Source organism: Falco cherrug, chromosome 15 (genome assembly GCF_023634085.1).
Source record: "Falco cherrug isolate bFalChe1 chromosome 15, bFalChe1.pri, whole genome shotgun sequence".
NCBI lineage: Eukaryota > Metazoa > Chordata > Aves > Falconiformes > Falconidae > Falco > Falco cherrug.
Genome location: NC_073711.1, coordinates 8,315,857 through 8,342,368, shown reverse-complemented (window position 1 = coordinate 8,342,368; position 26,512 = coordinate 8,315,857). Strand labels below are relative to the sequence as shown.

At 44.2% G+C, this 26,512-nt stretch overlaps 1 protein-coding gene across 2 annotated transcripts in view; it reads right to left on the bottom strand.

Annotated features, from left to right (window-relative positions):
• Positions 1–25,976, bottom strand: part of IL1RAPL2 (interleukin 1 receptor accessory protein like 2) — a 392,970-nt gene extending 366,994 nt beyond the window's left edge. For both annotated transcript variants that reach the window (XM_055727756.1, XM_055727757.1), the window contains exons 1-2: positions 25,657–25,976; positions 13,612–13,712 (exon numbers count right to left, since the gene is read on the bottom strand). In XM_055727756.1, the coding sequence (XP_055583731.1) occupies positions 13,612–13,693 (82 nt within the window). In that variant the 5' untranslated portion in view covers positions 13,694–13,712; positions 25,657–25,976. The remainder of the gene's footprint in view (positions 1–13,611; positions 13,713–25,656) is intronic.
• Between the last annotated feature and the right edge of the window lie 536 nt (positions 25,977–26,512).

The following is a 26,512-nucleotide window of genomic DNA, read 5'->3' as shown; positions in this document are numbered from 1 at the left end:
CAACAAACCTTGTTTTGTGATAGTAGTTCTCCCTCCAGTGCAGGCTGTGGACTGAACCTAAGCCCAAAGCAGGATTTTAACTGAATAGTAGTATTCTACCTCAGTGAGGATCAGCATCATTCAAAACACTGGTTTATCACCAAAGCAACATCAAAACTATTAAAATATTCCTCAAAAACTATATCTGTTCCCGAGTTAAATAGTCCAGGCTAGTATTTTTAAAATACACGCCACAAAACCCAATGTTAACTCAAAAAGATCTACCAAAATGGCACTGTAACTTGCACATACACAGCAGTGTAAAGGTTAATCAAGCTGAAGTGGCACCATTCTTTTCAACAACCACATATGCTCAAATTAACAGATATCCAATCTATTAGAAATTAAAAACATCAAGTGAAGCAACAATGTAAATTATACCCACTGAAAATGCAACAAACAGCTCTGTTGAGGGCTTGGTGAAAAAACATGTACCAGAAGGGTTAACTAGCAGCTCTATTTAAACCCCACCAAGGAAGGCCTGAAAGGCACCGAGTTTGCAGAGAATCAACAAGGGAAACATTAAATTCTTTCATTAGAAATAATTTATGACAGTTCATGACAAAGACATGCAGGCACTGATGGGGAAAGTAGCTCTAAACAAAGCGTAACTACATAGGAGACCAAATTCTGACTGTTTTGGGAAGAACAATTATCTGAGGGAGCCCATTTCTTCCCCAGCCCAGTCTTTATGGAAAAAGTCTCTTAAAAACAAAGTCAGTATGCTTATGAATTCACAGATGGGGCGAGGAAAGACTCTCACTGCTCACAGTGAAGTGCACTAATGGACAACAGTCATTTTAAGATGGGCTCGGACCCTGCTCAGGCAAAAAAGACTGCCCAAAGGAGGGATGGAGCAGTTTTCCTTTCACTGGGACATGTGGGATGAGGGGCAGAGGGTGAGTCTGTCATTTGGAAATGAAGCCATGATCATTAACACCTCTGAATTTACCCTACAGCTTTGAAGTCAGGAGACCCAGGGCAGTACCCCTGCAGGGCTGTGTGCGCCGGCAGGTGTGTTAGGAAGGATGCCAGCAGTGTCCCTGCTCGCCCTCAGCAGGGTGGCTCCTTCCCCCAGCCGTGCTGGGGGCTCCAGGCTCTGCACTTTCAGTCTTCCCTGGTGAGTGATCTCTCATTTTGCTATCCACTAACATTTGCAGAAGGGACTCAGAAAAAAATCTTATTTTGAATAAACTGTTAACAAACTGCATACAGAAAAACAACATAAGGAAGAACAAAAAGCAAAAACCTACATGTATTCCAAATAAAAATTAGGCTCTGAATACATCTCTCCCTCTAGGCAATTACAAGGGTAAATTAGGTACTGAACAAATGAAGTAGTTATTGTAAGTCCATTCCTGCAATATAATTTTTCCAGAAACAGTAAATTACTTTGACTATTTATCATAATCTGTTATCTGCAGAAAAATGTGAAAACTAAATAAATTTATGGAAATGCATTTACCTAATAATATTTACCAAATGACACAGTTCCCTCTGTTGCTTGTAGCCAACTCAGTCACAGAGACTAAGGACAGGTTTGCCTTATTAATACAGCTCTCCGACTGTGTATTTTAAATACCTTAGAGCACAGTACCATCTGTGTGTATTCTACTAATGAGCTACTTCTTAGAGTGAGGAAGGCCAGTCAGCCAACTCCGATTACTCAGATGGAGACTGCCTAATTTTTAAGCAATTAATGAGCTCCTCTCTAACTCTACATAGAAGCTTCCTCTGATTAATTCTCCTGGCATATCATGGCCTATCCTATTTTAAAGAAAGTTTCTCAAAGAAGAAAATATAAAAAAGAGGAACACAACACAGCCCAGTCTGGTTCCTCAGAGCAGAGCCCAAACCCCGTGTGTGGGACACAGGCTTGAGAAGTCCCTGCTGGGAACCCCCTGAGCAGGGGCTGCACCCCTGCTTCCCAACACAGCTGAGACGGGGAACAGCATCCTGCAAAGGGGGTGGCTCAGCCCCCTCCCTTGCTCTAGCCTGTTTGGGGCACTTATATATACATACCTTTAATAACACCTCAAAGGACAGACTGGAAGAGCCAGCACCATGCTTTCAGAAGACCTTCAACAGTTCTATTCCCTCTCATCTCCCAGTCATTTGGAAAAATTTGGCACTATCACCAAACACTGCACAGCTCCGCAGCTGGGGACTGCCAGCCATGGATGCTGCATGCTCAAGAATCACTGAACACTTAGCGAGGTGACTGACTGTTCCCATCTCATCATCTGACTGATGCGATTTTAAAAGGGGAGCCTTAAGGGGCTATTAGATTATGAAAAAAGAGTATTCCCTCTTCTGCCACTAAAAAATATTTCTTAATAACCTAAACAAAGTTTAAGGAGATCAAAATTACCTCTTACAGCTCCCCATTGGAAAGCTCTGTAGTAAAGCACAGAATGAGTATTAAATTATCCCAGTAATTACATTGATAATGCACAACTTTCATGTGCACAATAAAACCATTAAAGGAGATCTGATTTTTACAAGTATATTACACATCATAATTCTGAAAGAGCAACCCTACGTGCAGGAAAGGGTGCACTTGTCTTGCACAAACCTGGAAAACATGCCAATCATAGCAGTGAAACTATTATCGAGGAGAGCTTTTACTCAGCAGCCTCCAGAAAAAAGAAAGAAAAAAAACCCCCAAAACCTAACACATTTGCCTTACTTGAGGATGCTTACATTTACACATCAATAAGAGACTTAATGTAACATTTCAACTCGGTTTGATATTACCAAGCCATTCCACAATCACATTGTAGAACTTGTATTTTTAATGTTCTTACAACCAAGGTGCCCAGCATGCTCTGAAACACAACAACTAATTACTATAGCACATCAAGGGTCTTCCTTGCTACAACATGAAGCAAGTTGGTGACACATTCTGCAAGAAACGCCACACAAGAGCTTACCAGACAACCAACTGTTCACATAGGATCTGTGTCCTTCAAAAAAGGATGAAAAGGGTGAACACCATCAATTACAGCTCTTTAAGACAGCAAAAGGAACATTCATTTGTAGACGTTTCTAGAACAGGATTTTAAAAAGATCCTTTCTTCATCAGCTGAGCTTTACACTGTCCCTGTGTAAGGTCTACAACAGTTGTAGCCAGACATCCCAGGTGGCTAGATTTAGGTTTCAGCTCTCACGTACTAAGTCAGAGGCATGTTTTGCAGTTGGAACAAAACCATTTGCAATAAACACTGAATGGTAAAGAGCAAATTTAATCACCCAATCCAGATGAAAAAAAATCATAATGCTGTAAATAATATGATGTAAAGTCACAGTGAATAGGAATTATGTTGACCTACATCAGAAGCCAGCCAAAAAGCTTCAGCTTTCAATCTGCTCCAATAAAGCCAAGACACTCTACTCCTAAGTGCAGTTTCCACTGTAGTCCCCTGATTTGCCTAAAATTACAGATGTTGTTTTGAATGGAAATATTATATCCAAAATGTCATTAGTGATACATATCCTAATTTCTTTTCTTATTTTTGATTGTCTAAAACCTCACCATTATTCACACTTCTCTGGCTTTATACAATGGGACAAAATTTTCAAGGTCACATGAAAAATAAGTAATAGATTCAAGGGTTCAAATCTACAATAATTATTTTCTTGGCTTGAGTTTCAAATTTGCTTTCCTAAACCACAAGTACCAGAACAAACGAGTTTCAGAAATACTTTAAAATTGGTTTATTTTCTCAACAAAACCTACTCTGCAATAGGAGCCTGCAACTAGAGAGGAAGAAGCAGGTCCAGAAGGTGGTCCCCCTTCACCAGGGAGGCATGCCAGAGACCAGTGCTGATGGCCACAGATACACCTCCAACCTAGGAGCCAAGGAAGCCTGCAGGGTGACCTGGCTCTATTAAAACGCTCCCGCTTTCTCAGTTTTCAGATCTCCTCTGCAGGCAGCCTGAGAGATTTACATAGCCACCTGCTCCCCAGCAGGGAATCCCAGGAGCAGAAGGGTTCTGACCACTGTTCGCTCAAAGTCGTCCAGCTTCTTCATCCAACATCCGTATCAAGGACCCCAGAAGTCCTAGTGTTCAGCTGCAACTCCTGAATGCCCCAGAGGAACAGAGCCTGGGAATAACCCTGCCTTTGTGACTGATGTTCTAGCTGTTTTCCATTGCTTATGAAATGTATCCATCTCAGGGAATTTACTGCTCAAAATGAAATTGTATCACTGAAAAAAAAAAATCTGACCAATGCAATTCATAGAATCATTCAAAGAAGTTTTGTGGAATGTGATTATATTTTTGCATTTTACCGTTAGCTCAAAGGCATCAAAATGATTATATCTTGCATTACTCTTCCCCTTCAAGGCCCACCCACATGTATATCTTGCTGAACATGTAAGACAGCAAAAGCATGCATGAAGTGGCTGTGCACATTGATCCAAATAACCTTCGGATCACAGAGTGCACAGCAAAACAAAAACATAATGCTTAAATCCAAGAACAAACAATTCCTGTTTTCCTGTGAAAAATCTGCTATATTACCATCAGTCTTCACAAACACTAAGTTAATTCTATCATCAACACACCAGACAAAATCCATTAACTCTCAGATAATAAAAAATAAATTTAAAAAAAAATATCTGTGAAACAACTTTGCACTCAAATTTTATATGTATTTGTACAACGGGATGAAAGGATCAGCATTTCTTTAAACAAACACGAACATCTGGTTAGACTATACGCTGAGGTGTCCTTGGATAAAGCTGTTTGAAGCTATTCACACACCTGATGACAGAACGTAAGTTCCTGGTATTGCTAAAAATCTAAAGGTGGCTACCAGGGAAGCACAGATGGAGGCCAGGGTGGCTCAAATGCAGCTTGCTGCCTGCAGAGTCACTGCAGTTTATGATCAACAATTGTTCTTTAGGTCAGGGGAGTAAGTATATATACAGGTTTGTATAAACCTGGTTACTCAAGAGACTTAATTGGCGTCTTGAATGCTCATGGTCCCTTAGGTATTCCATATGCCAATTTACAGTTGTGGTTTTTTGCTCCAGCGTCCTCCACTATACACTGGAAGCACGGTTTGTTTATAGCCAATACACACAACAGGCTTGTAACTACTTAAAGGCAAAAGCTCTTAGCCTAAAACTAGTGCACAAAACCTGGTATAGCAGAACCTCTCTCATCTTCCTCCTCTATTTCTATTAGACACATCTTACCGTCTTCTACTGAAAATTAACAGAAATTACAAATGTTTTTTCCCTAGCACATATATACAAGGACACAAAAGCACATTCTATATAGATGCTTACCTAGCCTCAAAACTTCTCTAGGGGATAGCACTAGTTTCCCAGTTCTTGCCTGAAGTGCTAGCAACCCAACAGAACAGAGGGAAACATTTATTTCTGTTATTCCCCCCCATCACCTCCAGTATGCTGGGCAACCTTCACATCACTTTGTCTCTGGATGATTTTCTACCATCTGTAAAATGGGAATAACTATGATGCAAAGATTAGAGACAAAAAGCACTTGTATTAAATATCACAGTAGCAGACGTTTATGAAAAACACCAAGTAGTCCCATGAGACTTTTAAAAAACCCCTGCCAAGCTAAGAAAGCACAATCAGAATACCAGAAGTCCAAAAAATAATACCACCGTCATGTTTCAAGGCCTCTGCTACACAGCTCTAACAAATGTTTAAACTGTACGCATGGTTACTGGATGCCTAAACATCAGTACATCCCCCCGGACACACGCAGGAGTCACATACAAAATACTGTACTTTAAACATTAGAAAGGAACTTGGGAACTTCAGGCTTTCTCTTCTGCCCTGTTTCAGGCCTGTTCGCTGAAAGGGGAGCTGAATCCCACAGGGGCTTGCCCTGACACGTACCGCTTTACCTGATGCCTCCTGCCCCACAGGGGCTGGTAGGTCAGGTTAGCAGTCAGGGTCTCACGCAGGTCCCTGTTCCTCCCACTTCATTACAACATCACACATGAGATAGCCAGATACGAAAAGCTCATGCCAGGTACTGCTGTTGGCTCCAGTTTCTTTATTAAAAGCCACTGAACAACGCTTACAGCTGCCTGGACCAAAGTCTCCTACTTATTCAATTACTATTTCGGTTCCCATCTGGAATAACGGATGTAGAAATCTCAGCAGATACCTTTTTAAATCAATACTGATCCCTCAAACGTGCAAAGAATTGCATCCGTCTCATACTGAAGTGTCAAAATACCTTCCTTAAAAAAAAAAAAAAAAAAAAGTGACCCAGAATGTGTTTCAATAGGTCATACACTGCAAAACAAAGCTACAGGTTTGTGAATCTCAAAGGTGGAGGGTATTTCAAACGAGTCAAACTAACAGAAATACCCTCATGCTGCCTCTGTTCCTGCCTTGCAGGAGGAACCACAAGGGGAGGGTAAACAAGAAGGAACTGATGGCAGAGGCTGGAAGGCACAGGCAGCCTGGCACCCTGTCACGGAAAAGCATAGTACTCAGGTCAGAAGCTTAACTTTAATCTAAGTCTCTGTCTCCAGCAGCAAAGCAATGTATGTTTTCATATCAGTATTATAAGTGTTAATCATGCTTCTTGTAGGAATGAATCAATTGGATTTGAAAGATAGATTAATAAATTGATAAAATGTACACTCTAGAGGTGACACTGCAGTTCAGATCAATTTTGCTTTCAAGTCATAGACAGGCAATCATTTCTACTTCAGCAAGTTATAACAGTACCACAACAATCTCACACAGGTCTATATACTAACATTTGCACATACATGCATTGCACTGAAAAGAATTCCTTCCTTCTCCACAGGTCAACAACTGGAAATATTTAACCCTGCACCTCCTGAAAGAGGCAACCTCTGATGTTTCCTTTAGTATTTGTAAAGCCAACTTCTCCAAACTTAAATGCCAAAACCCAACCAAAAATGTATCTTAATTTTCCTTTCTCCCATTATTTCCCATAGTGATCCCAATATCTCCTACCCCACAATTCTACTGCTTACCACTTTCACAGCTACATTCAGGGCAAAACCAAGTAAATACATATTAGAAATTTCTTTTCTATTATGTGTCACAGGCACTAGTCATTCAAAACTGAAATGCACTTCAAACAACAAGCAAGGTTCCAAAAGTAAAGTAGAAAAAGTTTTCTTAAATTCAGTGGACAGAGATACAAGAATGCGTATTAATATTCATACCTAGTTCAACATAAGGAGCCTTATTTACGTTCCTTCAAATATATACAGCAGTCTGTAAAACCTGCCTTAAACATGTATTCAGATTACAAGAACCCAAGCACACTTCAAAACTGTTCTTGGTCAGGAATTAACCCAAAGCCAAACCATTACATCACAGGTTCCCTATAGCTCCCATAGGTTCACATCCCCCTAAGTTACCTCCAAGCCTCTGCATCACCAATAGGTGTCCCAAACGGAGCAGACATTCATCTCTAGGACTAATGAACATGCTGAGCTTGAAGACAGTGTTCTGGGTAAGTTTGTAGCTGTATTATTTATACTTTCATTTGAACGTAACAGGAGGCAGGCCTTCCAAAACTATTTGCATGAACAAGATGAAAAACAAAACATGCCAGAACAACTTTCCCTCTCAGGACAGTCAGAGTAAGGACACAGACCTAGGACACACACCCGCAAAGTGAGCATAGCAGAAATACAAATACGAAGATCTCTCTTATAATTTCTATTTAAGATCTGAAGGAAAACAAAGCAAAGATACCTTGATGCATCTGGTTTTTTTCATTCAAAAACATCGCGTTGGGGGGGGAAGCATTATCTGGTTAAATGCATAGAGCTGGAAAATTTCTCAGTCATGACATTATGTCTGCTAGAGGTTCAGATATTATTAATAAACTCTTAAATGCTGCAGCTACACGTAGAACAGATATCCAAACAGCTGACATGATGCCCATCGCAGAAGTGGAAGATTATAGATTTTTAACTGAGGAAACAACATTTCTTTCATGCTTTGCTTACTTCCTCCTATCCCTAAAGATCCTACCTTTGTGATTTACTGTGGTTTGGAACAATTTAATTGCATTCATTTATTTTATTCAGATACAGCTGCGGTTTCCCTTTTGGGAAAGGAGTCTAGCTTTAATATTTAAGTATCAACTCAATATTTTAATTGTTTTAATTATACATGAACTCGTTTTAAGCAAGTGTAATAGCTAAAAATTTGAGTGTTTAAGTAAGTCCAATATTTAAACCCTGTCAGGCTGAGGTCACTAAAAAAACCCCAAGCCTCTAGCAGATTATTTCCTTTCTTGTTCTTCCCTCCCTCCCACCCCACCAGCAAAAAGAATGTCTAAACACTGCCAGCTGTCTCCCAGATAGGCCTGTCTAGCTGCAATGCTGCTTTCTGCCTCGAGGAGAGGAAACCAAGGCTGAGACTCCAGTAAGGAGGTGCACAGATTACCGGTGCTTCACACCGCACTGGCTGGTAGCCTCCCCGAGACCTAACTGAGCACAGGAGCCTGGCTCCTCGCTTCCCACTGAGCCAAACTGAACAGATGGAGAGCAGCCATGAACCCGTGAGCAGACACGACCATATGCAAGAGGGACTGGACATTCCTGCACTGATGACATCTTAGAACAACAGTGATTCTGACTTTTTTGGTCTTCTGGAGCTCTGAGTAACTTAACATCTTCTGGGAAAAGAGATTGGCGTGTGCTGATTAGTGTTACCAAGCTCCCATTTCCTCTATGTCTGTACATTATTTGCAGGAAGTAAAAGCTGAAAGCCTCTTTTGCATCTCTTCTATCTCAGAAACTGGGAGGGCTCATAGCTATGCATTTCACAACAGGGCCAGAAGTCAGCTCCTCAGGCAGATGCAATTGCAAACAAAAAGCAAATGGCAACTGCGAATGCTCATCCTGCAGCTCCTCTAGGGGCCTGCTCCAGCAGGAGCAATGGACTTGTAAGAATTAGGCTCCTCCGGGATATCCCACACCAAGGAAAAATCCATGAGTCTCCTGTGAAGTACAAACACCTCCACTTCCTTGTACATCATGGTTTTCATGGCCAAAGTGATCAGGCAACAATACAGAGACTGGGCTTCACAGAAGGGAGCAGAGGGAAATCCTAGGCTAGAGCCGTGGCAGCTATTAGGAAAGTGAAGGTCTCCTGAAACAGACCACTGTAAGCTGATGCATGGCATTTAAAAGGCACAAAGCATCAAGCCAACCGGTTTCAAATAAACGTGTTGATTTTAATCCTTTATCATAATATTAATATTATCAATATGTATATGTATATCAATATATAAAAATATGTCTATGAAAATATATTCACATAAATAAAAACTCATATATAAAATATATGAACATATAGACACGTAATATAAATATATAAGGTATATATAGAGAGAAATATGTCAAAATATTATATCGAAAAAAGCACTATGTCCCAACCACTGCAATGTCAACGAAACAAGTTAAGACACTGGCTATGCCCATACACAGCAAGGCATGATGCTAAGTCAAGCCCTCTCTCTCCCAGGCCATTGGTGACAAAGTTGGATGCAGCTGGAGGGATGAGAGAGACACTTGATCTTCTGGCACATGACTGCCTTTTGGGTGGTCCCAAGATAAAGAGGTGGAAAAGGAAGGCCAGAATCCTAGAGCACATCCATCTGACGCTACAGAGAAGACACGAAGCTGGCTCTCTAGCTTGTAGAACATACTGGTACAAGACCCGAGCCAATTAAGCCCTGTTAACCTGCAGAAAGACACTGCCAGCTCTGCAGCCTGCAGCCTTGTAGAAATCTTGGGGATGTCTGGCCATGCTCCTCCGCACAAGGTTGGCATGCCCTCTGGAGCTCTAGCATGCTGAGACAGGGTATTTCAGCTCAGCAAATAAATACAGCAACAATAAATGGCATCAATTATTCACTAATGGAATTATGTCTCGTAAGTCAAACAGAATCTATAACCTGAAAAATCTTTTGCTTAAAAAATACCATGATTTTTTAATTGGTTTTATATTCCCTGCTAAGATTACTCAAAGCACCGTACACAAAGGGCTTGGGAAAAGAAGTCACTTAATCAGATTAAAAGGAAATCACCTACCGGCTGGGAACCTAGCAGCTCCCACATCCTCAATTTATTTGTATAACCTCCACCTGTAAAATACCCTTTCTAGGGCATTGCTAAGGCTGCAGTCCCAGCATTAGCTATTTGCTCAGCTTTACTTCTTAAAGCAGACAAAAAGGATGACCTGCAGCTTTCAGAAAAGCTTCTTAATATTAAGAAATGCTTGTGAAACTTAAATCAACATCACATTCATACAGATGCTCGAGGCAAACGGTTCTGTTCCCACCACAAACAGCAATCGTTGCTCTGTAGACGTGACAGATTTTTTCTGGAGCATCTGGAAGTTGCTGCTTGTAAAGAAGAATCTGACTACCATAATTAAATTAGCTCACCCTTTTTAATTATTTTGGCACCACATCTCAAGTGAGAAGCAGCCAAACAATTCAACTTGCTACAAGTTTCTGTATCATTTTTGCAGCATTGCAAGGTACTCAACCTGTGACACTCACATGCATTCCTGTTTGTCTTCTCCAAATGGAAATATGGACACCTGAATCTATAACAAAGGGCAAGTAAAGGACATGAGACAAATCTCTTTCAGTTCAGCTTTTCTCTTCCCTTCTATAAGGACTGTTTCTTCAGCAAACTAATTCTATGCTTGCAACTGCAGCACCATTTCATCACCCTGGTTGACATCTTAGATCCTCCACTCCTGACCTCTTTAATGACTCCTGCCTGTTGTCCAGCCCCTGTGTACTGTCTGCATTTGCTGTCTGGAGTTGTCATCCTCAACTTTCCTCCCTTCAGCTGCCATTCCTTGGTTTCAAAGGATTATTTTCCTATCAGCCTCTGAAGATGCCTTCCTAGCCAAACCCCTGTTCTCTTTAAGGCAACTTCAGTTTCACTGCTAATGTCCTTTGCCTCAGTGATGCCTTTGTATTATCTGAAGACACTACCACATCTCATTGCTCCACCCCCAAGTCCTCTTCAACTCTGCTCTCTTTAGATACTCTCTACCCCTTAAACAAGACATATTTTATCATGCAATGTTACACACATGCTAGTCAACTTCATAATTGCTCTGGTACTTAACACAAACCACAATTCTGGCCATTTGTGCAATAATTCTATGTGTTGCTTGGAAAAATGCCAATCTACATAAGCCAGCAGACACCAATACCCTGATTTTGCTGGTTTATTGCCCTAGTGGCCCAAATCTGTCTTTATCATCAGTGTCAGAACTTTCCATGCACTGCTTCAAACAGCTCTACATAACTGTCTGCACAATTTCCCTTCCCCTTTTCAGGATGCTCACCAGCTTAGACATCCCCATACCAACAGCTGGCAAGACCCAAGACTACAATATCCATCCAGAACACCGCTGCACAGATCCTGTCTACCGGGTGTCATCTGAACACCCCACGCCAGCTCTCCTCTGCAGCTAAAGCAGTCTTCCTGCTTTCAGACATCCTGCTGCTTACACCGCAGTGCAGCTGCCCACAAATAACCATTAAATTACTTTCCCCTTCCCATTCTCCTTTATCAAGACACCAATAAAAAAACCAAACTGCACTACAGCACCAGCACACTACAGCTTCTGTCACCCTATTCAGCAACATGGTCCTACTGTTTCTTTACACATTTGCCTGGCTGCTTCCATCCACTGTCTCTGATCTTCTACTTAAACAACAATACAAATAGTTATTTGGAAGCCTCTGGAGCGTCTGTCCCTTCACAATATGTAACATTTAGTGAAGCCCCAAGCAACACAACAGTCCTTCTTATCTAAAGACCCCTTTCAGAAAGGGGAGTCAAATTAGCAATTTTGTTCCAAGTGCTGAAATCACACAAACAGAAAATGTATTTCACACACAATATCGTAGAAAAAGAAAAAATCAATAGTTTGCTCTACACAGCAACCTAAAAATCAGCACGCATGACAGAATGAATACTGAAGGTGAAAACCAACTACATGATCATATACTTGCAAAGAAACTGTAATTTTACTTTACGTGCATTTTTCCCCTTCATCTTATACTCAATGTATACCAATTCAATCAAATGAAAAGAAAAAGAACCAGCTATTCACTACTGGATTATATTTAGCAATGGGTAGTCTAACATATTAAAGCATTTTTCCCACCAGTACTCAGCCTGAATTGATACTGTCAACAGCTGCCAATAACACAAGACATTCTGCAGAATGAAAGAAAGCAGATTTAAGGAAAAAAACCCAAAACACTAAAATATAATTAAAGGTAAACTACCAGCCGCATGATGCTATAACCACAGGCATGTTACTTCTACAGATGTGTAGTTCTCATAAAGGAAATGCAAAGGCCCTTCCTTGCAGCCAGGTGGTGTTGCATGGCACCAGTGAATAAAGGCTGCTCAATTATACAGATTATGGATCTCACAGGGGTTCCCATCCAGGCCAGTAATAGCAGTTTTGAAAAACAGGAACACTATCAGCCTTAGCAAAGTTTAGATCAAGCTCCACTGTAGCCAGATCCCAATATCCATGACTTCTCTCACAAGGCAAACAGTGCTCAGGGGACGATAACCGCAAAAAAAAGGCTGGGGACTAGTTTGATTTAGCAACATCCATTTATACTTCCTAGCCCAGCAGAAAGAATTTAGCTTAACATCTGGTGGTTCCCAGAGTAACACTTCCTAGCCTGGGATGTGACATCTAATTCTTAATAATAGATGAACCAATAGCTTTTCTCCTCTGTTCTCAAGAAATGCAGGAATTAAACTTAAAACTGGCCACACCAACTAAAGTCAGTACTCGCAGCTTGAAGTCAAACTCACAGCTTACTCAAAAGGCAAACAGTCTCATGAAGTCATTCCTTTTGAGGCAGGAGACCTGCATGGACTACGAGTCACTTCAGGCTCTAATACAGATGAAATATTATCCAGATGCTTCTTTGAAGTGTTCTGTTATTATTGGTGGGTTTCAAAAGCAGATGTAAAAATAAACCACCTGCCACGCCCTTCCACTGCCAGAATAATCAATGCTTATCTACCCAGGAAATCTCTTCCCAGTTAACCCCCATATATGATCACACATACAGCTGGCACGGCTTTTTGGAAGATGCCCTTCCAACACACAGAAAAATCATCCAGACTTAAAAGTCACCACAAAGCACATACACAGTCAAGAAGATCCTATAGCATGAGTAAAAGATTGGATGTTAAAACAATACCAAAGTCATTATTACCTTTGTGGGTTTTTAATCAGATCAACGTTTGGTTTTGGTTGGTTGGTTTTGGGTTTTTTTTCATAAAAGGAAACATAAGAACACTTTCAAGTAGCTTAAAGTCATATCAAGGGAACATTATAGCAAGAAAATTCATCCTGTAACATCTGGTAAGCAAACCATATTGGTTATGACTTTTTTTTTTTTCAGAAGAGAACAAGAAGTATATATGCAAAACAAAAAGCAGCCATCTAAAACACTTGATTGCATGAGCACTAGGTCCAGATTCAAAAGTAAAGATATTTTTCTGTGACTTACCAGAATTTCTCTTTGACACGAGCTTCAAATTCATGCTGACTACAGTACAGATCACAAGAACCAAGAGAACAAGAGGCTTCATCTTTCACTTTCTGTGACAGCTGAAATGCAAACATAGTATGAAGTCTGAATCACAGCTCTTCACTACAACAAAGCAGCAGCTACAGTTAAACATTTCTCAGAGAACCATTACAGGGCAATGGCTTAATCTAGTGACTTTGGGGTTTATTTTTATGCAGAGGTAGCAAAACATAATAGTTCAAAGTAACTGTCTATGAACTATTTGCATCTAACACACAAAAGGGTTGGTCTTCTAAAATGACACTTTGAAAATATTATTTTGCTTTACAAATCCATAGGATTTAACTGTTTATTTGAAATAGCACAGGTATAATCTGGAAGATTTTTGTAGCTTATTTAAGGGAGAGACTCTGATGGTCAAGCTTAGTTTTATGTCATACAAAGAGGGCATATGCTTAAAAAACCTTCACATTTTTCAGGAAAAGATAAAAGAGTAGGTTATTCATGCAATTTTTCTTAGCAACCTCATTTTCCCACTGGTGACTTTTTAAAAGCTCCTAGAATGAATTAATGCTATTCCAGAGATTTCTCCTATAAAATGAGGTAAAGACAGGTGAACAAAATTCAGAAATCAATGAATGCAGGCCTCGGGATTCTTACCAAAAAGATAAAATAAATCTCTCCTGTGAAATTTACTACCTGCCTTATATTACATACATTTAAAAAAAAAAAAAAAGTAAAAATCTAGTTTAAAATTGTATTTTTAATTTTAAGTTTTGCTGGAACTAATTCTGTTTTCATTTACAAGTATGAGGTCATTCAAGAAAACACAGCAAGAGCAAACTGAGGCTCCTTATCTGCATTTAAAAACAGGTAGAATGAATCTGAACTCAGCAAAGCCCCTCTCTCTCTCTCTCATTTAATTATAAGCTAGAGTCCTCAAACACATGCTTAGCTTGAAGTCACAGGCCTTTAAGTGGCTTGATATATTTAGACTCCAGGAATTTATCTCCAGATCAGATAAAGACTTTTGATCAGGACCCTTATTCTCAGATAAAGAGGGCAGTCATCTAAATCAGTACACAATTATTATTTGGGACAAAAGAATCAGCATTTTATAGCAGTTTCTTTTAAACAGAAATGCATAAAACTACCAGCATTAGCAGCCAAAACCAAGGCAAATGAAACAGAACTGTTCCTTAAACACTGTACCACATCCACCCGCCCAGCCTGCTCAGAGGCACCCTCAACTCGGGGACCAGCCCAGACCCTGGCAGCTCTGAACGTTTGCTCAGTGTGACAAGCCAGCAAGACAGTGCAATGCCCTGTGGTTCGCTAAAAACTATTCAGCTTAATCTGAGTTTATTACATCAAATATTCTTCCCTTGTAATTTTACTACCAGCTTACTACTGTGTGAAGAAAATGTAAGGAACCCCGTATAATCTTTTACACAATGGCAATTATGCTGCTATTAAATTATTTCAAAATTACTACTTAAAATTGAAGTTTTCCCCTTCTCACCTTACCACACTATAAATTATAAATAGGCAGTGGATTTTTCTTCCCCCCCCTGAATTCTATGTTCCCGTGGGCACTTTATGCCTGTTGATTCCCCACAGTAAAGACACTAAAGGAGTTCTCAAGGAATTATAAGCGCTGAAGGCTGTCTGACAGTGGTTAATGGCAGAATTAGTATTCACTCTTCCTTAACCTCACCTTGGAGTACCAAAATCCTGAAACATGCAAGGCCATCTTGACAAAAGAGCTTAAAAAAAAAAGTAATTGAACTAAATCTAGTGACAGATAATTGTAACGATGATGTTATGCTAGAATGATTTTCAAGTGTAGCTTTACAAATTACTTTCTCCACTTTCCTCCCTTCAGATATTACAGCTGAAGTACGTAACTCCTAGGTCTTTTTTCATATGGGTCCCTCCATCCCCATTCCAAATGAGCTATGCTGTATTAAATACACTTAAAAATTCAAAGCAAGTTCTGCTGGCCGACATTAATGCTAGAGACAGGGAAATTCTTGGTTCTATCAGCATTGCTTTTTGAAGCCCTGGTCTCACCAAGGAAGTCAGTTTCTGTACCTGCAAAAGTCAGGAAAACACAGTAGGGAAAGGGCAAGAAATTACTCCACCACCCTGTCATTCACAGCTGGGCCCAGAGCCTCAGCCTGTCACATCTGACACGACCCCACTAAAGCTGGCATGAAAATACACATCAGTTTGAAGTGCCATCTTCACCATTCGAGACCTCCAACCCGAAGAAGGTAGGATCAGTCACACCGGTGTGACCAAGGGGTTGGCTGGTTATTGTCCTGAGACAGCAGGCAGCCATAGACAACAATGCTGTTCAAACTGGTTTTTAAACATACAGTTTTACAAAGAATGCAAGGTATGGTGTAAGATGTATTTCCTCCAGAAGCATGTCAAGCAGCCAGAACAGGGAAAGTTCTATGTGTCCAAGGCAAAGTCTCTAAATTTGCTCAGGAGATTTCTGGGGCTGAGCCTGCCAAGACTCCCATCATGTCTCCCAATGGGACCAGTCTCACAGCTCCCTCCTCTGAGCCATTCGCTCACCTATCAGGCAGCAGGACAGACTAGAGACTCCAGACAACCCTGTGCTAGACCTACCAGCACTTCTGGAAATAAATGCATGGGAAAGTGTCTATGATCTGATGAAGAACATGAATAAAACTGTGCTAGCCTGAAGATAAATAAACGGGATAAACCAGTTAACATTTAATACCATTTTTCTGTAATTGAGGCATTTTCCTCCAAGCAGGGCTGATTTTGTCATTTGACAAACTCTCCCCTCACAGGCACTCATCAGCATTTCCCCAAGGAGCTGCTTACTCTGATGCTGCCAACTCCAAGCAGCTGTGAGTAGGGGCTCACAGCTGTAAAAAGAATGTATCTACTGGATACATCTTACAAGAGGGGGACCAAGTTTAGGACCACTCCCAGAAGAGTAGAGATGACATCTTACTTAATAAGGACATAGAAATACCAATTACAGCTAACTTGCCCAAGATCACCAAGAGGAGAGACACAGAATGAAGTGCTTGTTGAGAAAAGAACCGCTTAACATGTTAATCCAGCCCTTGTTGTGACGTGCCAGGTTGCATTTGTATCGAGGTAAGTAAAGGGAGGTTGCTACCATCAGAGGAGAAGCAAGGTGACAACTATATTCTCAATAATCCCACTGCTAACAAGGCTCCCCCTTCCCTCCCCATACCATTTGGTGCTACAGACCACAGACTTCAGGCAGCTTTCCCAGCCTGCCGTAAGCATCCAGCAGCTACAAGGGGACTGGGATGTGGTGTAGCACAAATTCTGTTCTAACAGAAACCCTGACTCCCGTATGCCTCCTAACGCCCTTCACTTGTGTTGACAAACTTAGTTCTTTCTTCTGAGTCCTCAGAAAATAAGGCTTGTGAAATTGCATCCCATTTTCTTCATGTACTGCTCGCTGTCCTGCCAGCACCCACTTTAGCTTGCATAGCTTCCCAGACTCAAAAGAATTTCAAGTTACAAGGTTAGCAGAAAGCACTCAGAAACAAGAAGGAAACTGGAGCATTAATATTCTGCACAAAACCCAGCACTGAGATGCCCAAGTTCCTACTTTAAACATGATTTAGTTTTGCTCTAATTTCTACCACAAGCTTTGTTTACACAGTGTTCCTTTTCAAAAGAAGGCAAGAAAAGTGGTGCATGTGTGCACTCAGGCACACATCTGTGCACAGACTGAGATTTGCTGACACACCATGAGGCTCTGTAGGTTCTGGTTTCTCCACAGAAGCAGTGATGCAAAAGGTGCTCATTAAAAACAGCAGCCCACCTCTTCAGTGGTTTCCAATTGTCAGGTTTTGTTGCTGAGAAGTCTCACCGACATAAATTACGGTTTTCACCCCACACAGAAAGGATGAAATGGCAACAGTAATTCTTCCCTTGTCTTTACAGTATGCTAGATAGTGACTTCTGTTCATTTCTTTTCAAACCTTTTCCCCGCTCCACTTTTTAAGGCTTTGAATTTTAATATGAACTCTCTCTCAGGTCTTCTCTTCTGCCAACACACCACACTTTCAGCTGTTTATTACTGAAAGATTTCCAGTCTATATAAAATGCTGGACAGAAGCAATCCACAATGGGCACCAGTCCCTTTTTGTCGATACCTCAAACACAAACAAAAGAATATGTAAGATCAGAGATGCGTGCTAGTTCAAATAACGTATCTTCAGCTCTACTTGATATGGGTCACGCAGCATTCTTCGCTCTGTTGCTCAATAAGCATCAAAGAATATTTCATTTTGCCTAATTCACTGTGCATCTTCACCATCATAACCAGCCACTTAAGTTGTCTAAATATGCAATGAACATTAATTCTACCAGGCAGTGTGCATTCAGCATTTGTCTTGCTGGATTTGAGCCTCCATTGGACTCAGCTCCTTAACTAAATTCACATCTGGCTAATTCTCCTTGTTCAGCTGAAATTCTATGAGAAATTTAAAACCAAGGTAAGCACGGAAGGAACCTGGCAGCGCTTATGTTGTGTGAACTGAAAGTAACCAGCAACAATGAGACATCTAAAATGTCTGGGATTATTACTGGCTCAACAGTGTATCAGCTGCATGACAGCAATACAAAAAGGAAAGACAAAGGTATTGTCCTGAGGAAGCAAAGGGAACCACAACTAAATACACAGAACACCTGACAAGGTTGCAACACCAATCTGTAATGATTCCTCCAAAGGCTGCATGAAAGAAAAGGAACAAACAGTAAAACTCACAGATCTTTTGTGATGTGAAGGGGGTAAACACAGAATCTTACCTGTTATTTGAGAAGAAACAAACAGCACCACCTCTCAGGTGTTAACACTGAGGTTTTGCTTGAAAGATTATAATGCATCCATTAAAAAGTTAAATATCCTCCAGATGGCAACCACAGAAGTTACCAAGAAGAGCACCTTAAAGCTTCAAAAGGCACCTTACAGTGTAACACCAAAACAAAACAATGAGCTTTAGTGGCAGGCACGAAAGAAAAATACCATGGATGGCCTCCACACAGTAACTTCTCCCATTAACATTCCTGGCTGCAAAGAGTAGAAATTATTTTAGTCATGTTAAAGCAGCAAACCGACTCAACACTATGAGCAGGGCTGGTCTGCCCTGTAGAGAGAAAACCCTTCAAGCATTATCACAAGAACTTTCCCATGCAATAGCTGCCTAAAATAGTGCTCATTTATGGCCAAACATGAAGAATAGGCAATGGAAATATCCCCTGAAACACTCCAAATACAGATAAAGATTCCAATGTCTATAGAATCAAAATGCTAACCAGAGACGTTAGCGATGAGCATACAATACAGGCACTATTCTAATTCTCTACTCAGAAAATTCAAAAAAAACCTGAGCAGCCCATCTTAACGATTCGTGAACCAAAAGAACTAGAACTACTCAGCGCTGATTAGCAGATCGAGTACTATCAGCTCACACCACACACTGACCTCAATTCCCTAAGCAACTCACACAGAATTCAAGTTCATTATATCTTCAAATTGGATTTTAAATCCCTGAATCATACTCCTCCCTTATTATAACAACCCCTGCACTTGGAAATAGAGAAAGCAACAGTAAGGAAGAACAACAAGAACAACAAAGGAGTGGGAAAGTTAGCGATTATTTTTTAAGCCTCATGCCCAGCTGCACCATCAATGATGTACTGATTCAGCACTACCCTGGATTCTACAGAGAACGATTGTTCCAGTCTTAACTTCGCAATATTCTAACTACGCATCCCAGGATATATGGATATGCTTGTCCAGTATCACAGCTTTTAAATTCGAGTAGTCCAGGCCTTTTATAGACATTCAAAGTGAAATACGTGTTGTGGGAGGAGGATTACAGCTGTACTTCAAGCCCTCATGGTTTATGAGGTCAACATAATGGATCTATTAATTTACAGCCTTTTTTCCCCACTAGAGTAGGAGCTATTAATATTCAACATATATTTACTCCTGCAGATTGTGGTTTAATCAATACAGTACTTCAGGCAACATGAAGTACCGTAGGCAATGTAAAGACTGCCAGACCCAGAGAGTTTAAGTCTAGAGAGCGGGGCTTAGCCTCTTACCACTCTGCAGAAGTACTTAGAAGATTATAGAAAAGCCAGCTGGGGGAGAGAAGAAAACATGAAGATGGTTTACACTTGGAAAGCTAAACACGTACGCTAGTACCGGGGAAAGGGGAGTGATTTTAAGAAACAGCTTAAATCAGCCTAAGTCCTAGAACTGACACAGTTACAGCAAAACAGTTCCCAAAGCAGAGTAAGCTGCAGCAGTAATCACAGCCACCCGCGGGGAAAGAGGAGCCCCAGGCCTGGGCGACCACATACACTTCCCAACACTGAGAAGGCCACCGGGCACTGTCCCAGGAGGGCAGACAGCTTCTGGGCTGCGATGAATTTGGAGGTTACTCTCTCAGACCCAACTCAGCCAGCCCACCCTGGGCTGCGGAGAAGCTCTGCTCAGAAAAAAAGGACTCTGAACCCTGCTTTTTAGCTCACCACGGGGAAAAATAGCAAGTTGCTGATGAGAACTCTTAGGCTTCAGAGTTGCTGATAAGCCTTTAAGTTCTGGAAAACCCATGGCTTCACCTGACTCCAGCTCTTCAGTTGCTGACCACTGAGCAAACACCACTGCTCAGGTCATGGCGTTTTTCTCCTAAGTGCTTTAGATGATCTCACCAGTGATCACAGGTTTCCACTACAGAGCCTTAACCACAAAAGGGGAAGACATTTCGGATTAAAAGAGATGATCAAAGTGCATTCTCACCCACACCAATTTCAAAACTCACTCACCGCTCTTACATCAGTAAGGAAGTCTGTCCACTTTGCAGCAGCCTATGCGAAAGCATTAAGCCAAAAGATTAGATGCTTTGCTTCTTTCATACTCATACCAACCTAGCTCCCCAAGCAGCTTTTGTAGAAAAACTATTAAAAACGGAGAGAGAGAGACAGTTCAAAGAAAGGTCTCAATCCTGAAAGATAGCATATCCCTCCTCTTCCCCCCACACTGCTTTTCTTGTTCCCCTTGTGTTCCTCAAGGCTCATTACAGAGGTGCTCAGCACAAAACAGAACTAGATTTTAGACTGGGCTGCCATCTGCATGCTGAAATGTTCCCTGCTTTTATAGAGGAACTGCTTTTACAGCATCTTAAAACAGGCCTCTTTCCAGGACCACATAGAAGATGGACTGCAGTTGTTAGAAGTGTCAGCTGTATTGACTTTATATCTGCTCCTATATACATTCATGCCTCTGCAATATTTACACAATAACAATATTTGCACTATTCATGGCAAACCTGGTCCACATTCACTCCCATACATTAATGAAACAAGCACCAAGAGAACACAACTCCACATGCGATGTGCTTAGAATTTCATACCTTGGTCTCATTCATGGCCACATGCTTCCCTAACTAATACACAATGCTCCAAGACAACAGAATTAACAGAAAAAGATGGCATACTAGCTGTTACACTTCTTATAAAACACTCTTCCACAGTTTTCCACTTCGAAAGCACAGTTCCAGAAAAGCAAGACAGGGCACTTCGCTGTGCTGTCAGCAAAGGCAAGTTGCTTTCACTGTACTCAGCACTATCTCATAGTACCTTAAAGTGATAAACATATTCTTGATAAGGATTTTTTTTTCCTTTACATAACCAGAGGCTAGCCTTTACCTATATGTATTTTTTCAGATTTGTCTGGGTAAAAATAAGAATTAATTAAGCAAGCAAACCCCCCAGAATTTCAGAATCATGAGAAACTGCTTATAGAACATTACTTGCAGATATTTTGTAGAAATCCTGTAAACAATGGGGTTTTGTTCTAATGCAGACCAAAATCAAATTAAAATATATATTTTATGTGCCCTGGAATTGCCCTGCCAAGTAGACATCCTTGTTAATTTAACTGTTACATAAAGCAGTGACAAGAGGGATAGAAGGAACTCTCTTCCTGTAGTGCTTTTGGAGTGGAGAGGGGCTGGAAAGGACAGGATTAGCCAAGCAACCCCTACAAAAGTTTCTAACATGCAGTCTCTCTCCCACCAGCTTTGTCACTGAACTTAACACACCCCTCGGTCCTCCCACCAATTCCATGGGTGGCTTACCTAGATCAAATACCAGATGCCAGAGGAAGCCCTGACCATCAAAGCTAGCAAAAAGGTTCTCATTATTTTCAGCAAGGGTAAGATCTCTTCCCTTTGTCTTCTTTTCAAGGCTGTTCGAAGAGAGGTTTATTTTTAGTTGGACATCCTGGAAAGCAAACAGCCTCTTAAAGTGCCTCTTTATTTTGTGATACAGTTTAAATGTTCACTTCCCTTTCCAGCACTAAAGACCTCCTGATAAATAGCTCAGACTCACATTGTTTGAGGAAGGCTTAGAAACAGAGAGCAGACACTGTTTCCCATACAGCCCTTTAAGGCTGTTTAATAGTTGTTCACGATTTAGCATCCCTTGATATTTTCAGCTTGAGCCTCAGTTTGAAGTGAGAGATTACTTAGAGACAGAATGTTTTGGAGAGTAGGAAAAGTCCATACCTTACACATGCTTGATTTTTATTTCTTACTGTGAGTAAAACTTCTCAGCCCCTTCCCTCACACGCACAGGTGAAGGCCACCAGCCCCAGCCCTCCCTGGCAGCCTCCCCGCTCAGCCAGCAGGGACGGCTGGCTGCACCAGGCACAGATATGCTCCTTGGAACTTTCCCTCCACCTCCAGTCCCACAGGGGCATGTCAACCCAGGACACAAAAAAATTTGGACCAAACAGCCTCGCCCTTCCAAATGCCACAAACAAGACATTGTTTGTAGCTTTAACTGGGTAATTGTAACAGGAGCCCTCCTCTGCCCAGGAAACACCTTCGGGCAGTTAGGAAACAAATTACTCTGCCTATGCAAACAAACCAGATCCCTGTACAGACCCAGCCTGACCAGAGAGCCTCTCCTGGATGCTCCTGTCATCTCCAACCACGCAGAGCATCCCAAGGTGTATGGGCCTCATACGCTGTCCCCGTTTCCTCCCCCTTTCTCTCTCCAGCAGCCTATCTGCATCTCTGCCGGGCTCCTAACTCACACTGCCTCCATATGCAAGCTGCCCATTACTTCCGCAGGGAACTGGAGCCAGCAGCTACCCACACCTCCAGACACACACTTTTAAACTCTCCATAGCTCGAGCTTATTGTACAGTGGCAAGGCACAACACCTTTGAGATCCTGAGCCCAGCAAGTACGCTCCTACTTGCCTCTGCCTTCTTCACTCCTCTGCAGCCTCCTCTGGGCTTAAGGCTGTAAAGCGCAGCTTCTTCTGAGGCCCTGGCCTCCAGCCTCCATCAAACCAAGAAACCTCAGGCCAGTCCCTGCCTGATCAGGGGTGATCTGTGCCACAAGAACAGACCTTCTGCTGAGCTCACCTTCTCCCCAGCAGCCTGTGAATCCCTCCCGACTCTCTCAGGCTCTTTTTTGATCTGAGTTCTGTTTGGAGAGTGGCCAGTGCCCCCACACTGGTTTCCAACAGCTTCAGCTACTGCACTGCTTCAAAGTGCAGCCACTAGACTGGCAGCCCTGGAGATTAAAAGGCTTTCCATCACTCAGCTCTGCAAGATACAAAGCAGTTCAGACAAAGCTGGCTGGTGCCACATCTGTACAAGGGCTCCAGCAACTGTGTGGCATCCACTAAAACAGCCTAAAGGTGGCCAAGTGCATTAATGTGGCACAACTGGGTTTTTTTCTTACCCCTCGTGCAAGCAAATCTTCCTTCCTTCTCCCTCCCTCCCCTGCCCCCCACTTTACTGCTAAGGCATCAGTCACCAAACAATTTGAAGACAAACTCCTATAAGCTTCCAGGTACTGTTAAATTAAAAGGGTGGTCTGCAGAGAACTCTTGAACAACTGAAGATTTCCCTCTCTCTCCCCTGTGCTCACTTGCAGCCCAAGCAGGGAGGTGAGTATAAGGAAGTCTTGTGATCGGCTAACATCCCTGAACATTCCCAGCTGAACATCCCTGAACATTCCCAGCTGAACATCCCTCCCTGGCACCCAGGAGCAGGCCAGAAGTGTATGCAGGGTATGTGCTTTCCAGCATCCTTGGTCACCAGGTAGAAAGCTTTAGTTCAGTAGAGGAAGGTCTCCCCTTGCAGACTCAGATCTGGAGCAGGCTGGAGGTGCAAGCTGCTGCCTAGCAACATGAGCACTCTGCGGGGAGGTCAGAGCATGCCCCCGTCCTCCCACTGCAAGAGGTCTCCTTTGCACAGAGAAACACCCTCAAAAGGATGTGATCCTTCGTAATTTCTTGGAAAGCCATCCCGCACATCACCAATCACAAGCCCTGCTTAACCACGGACTCGCCAAATCCTGAAGAGCACTGCCTGTGCCTTGGTAAGCTGCCAGAAGTCTTCACCTCTCCCGTTGACTGTATGTGTGTAACACCCCACTGGCTCAGGGAGCCCAAAATCCCAAATCCCAGCCTGTCCCTCCACCTCCTCCTCAGCCACTTGTCCATTATTGCAAAGCAAGAACCTGACTGTCAGCTTCCTCCCCAGACTTACCTTCTGCCTCAGGTCTGGCATGAGCAAAGCTTTTCAGCCACCGTGTCCTCAAAGCTGGCCTGCTGCTGCCTCCGGAGGGAAGCCCCTTCCCACACACTACACAGAAGCAGAGAACCTGCTCTTACAGCCGAGATACCTGACAGATAGCACAGACCACCAGGCAGCTGCACAGTTTAATCTCTGCTAAGAAATAACATCCCCTTTCAAGCAGTGACAGCTGGCGTTTGGGGTGAGTGCCTCTCTTGGGCAGGGATGCAATCACACTCGCACAGCGCCTGGGCACCCTGCAACAGCCCTTCGCTGCTCCCACGCAGGCAGCGCCTCGCCTCGCCACGCACCGACCTCTAACCATTCACTGAAAAACCTCAAGACTACACATACTCTTGACGGTATTACCGTAACAGCCACAAAACCCACACATACTCTAAATTTTATATTTTTTTTTTTAAAATGATCAGGTTAAAAACAAGAGAGTATAAACACTGCACAGGAGCACAGGGAAGTGCCAGTTCCTGCCAGGATGGGTATTTCCTCGCGGTACAAAGCCTATGGGTGGGCATTATCCCAGTGGGAGCAGAGGTTGCCCAAAGCACGCAGCCCTTACCCCAACTTTGAGAAACTGCGGCTTACGGCATCTCCTACCAGAAACTTCAGCTTCTCTGGATCCTTGCAGAGGCAGCCGTCCAGGAGCCTCTTTTAAAACAGCTGCTTAAATCAAGGTCTTGAGAGACGTTTCGTGCCCATGAACGGGTTTCCCTCAGACCCCAAGCAAAACTAAAGCCGTTTTGCCACAAAACTTTGGGAGGCAGCTGGAGATTCCCGAGTCGCCCGACGTTCAGGACGCCGCCACGGTGCCTCCGAGCAGCCAAGAGCCAGCACCTTCTCCACAGGCTGCACCAAGTTGCCGCATCCCCAAAAAAAAGCGACTCCTCGCGCGTTTTTTCTCTTAAATCCCCGGCAGCGACACTTTTATTCCCCGGAAGCCGCAGGCGCGACGGCGTGGCGGGGTGCGAGCCCGGGTGCTGCCCGCGCCCTCCCCTCGCGGGGGACGCGCGTCCGGCGCCGCCGCAGGGCCCGGCACGGGCGGCCACCCCGGGGGAGCGCGGCACCGGAGGGCGCGGGGGGGCCGCCCGCCCGGGACCGAGGGGTCGGTGCCGGCAGCACCCCGGGAGCACGCCGGCTCCCCCGGCTCCCCCGCCGCGGGGCGGAGGAGGGACACGGAGCAGCCGCCCCTCAGCCCCGTCCCGCGCACGGCGGGGGCGGCGCCGAGGGGACAGTCCTTACACCCCAAGTTGGCTGTTTTGTTGGTGGTTTGTTGGGGGTTTTTTGCGAGGGAAAACTGTTTTTTAATTAAAACAGCAACATAAGGGGGGTGAAGGAAATCGCCGCCAGCAGCGCTGCGCGGCAGGGCTTACCTCCGCGGTGGCTCCCCTCTAGGTCTCCATGCCGGCACGGCCCCGTCCGAGGGCGGCGGGCTGCGGGCGGGCCCCGCCGCGGAGGCAGGGCGAGCTGCGGCCGGCGGCGCCGCTGCGGGGGCGGTGCGGGCCGCCCGTGTGCGCGGAGCGCGGCTTGCCGCCGCCGCCGCGGAGGAGCAGGCGCTGCCCCCCGTCGAGTTCCGGCGGGGCGGCCGGGCGGCGGCGCCGCGGTGAGGGGAGGGCCGGCAGCGGAGGGCGGGAGCGAGCGAAGCGGCCCGGCGCTGCCCCCCGCGCCGCCGCCGACGGCCCCGCACGCGGCAGGTGCGGCCGCCCGCCCGCCCGCCCCGCGCAGCGAGACGCCGCAGCGCCCCCTGGCGGCCGAGCCGAGCCGTGCCGCTGTGCGCCCGCCGACCCGCACCCGCGGCGAGCGCCGCCGCCGCCGGCCCCGCGCCGCACCGGACAACCGGCGTGGCAAAACGCCGCCGCCGAAGCTCCGACCGCTGCGAGAAGGCCAGACGGGAAAGGGGCTGCCGGCACCAGCGAGGGACCCGTGGGGGAGCGCCCGTGGGCGGCAGAGCCGTGCCGCGGCCGGGGGGCGGCAGCCTGCGGGGCTCCGAGCGGAGGAGGCGCCCCCGGGGCGGGCACCAGCGCGCTGCCGCAGCGCCCCCCCGGCCGGGCACCTCGGGGGGCACCCGCGCCCCCGCCGCCCCCCCTCCGCCCCCCTGTAGCGCCCGGGCGCAGCGCCGGCCGCCCGCGCAACTCGCAGCAGTTGGGCTGCAGCGGGAGCGGCGCAGCTCGTCCCGCAGCGCTGCGCGGCGAGAAGCCGCTTCCAAACCCCTTGCACGCTCTCGTACCA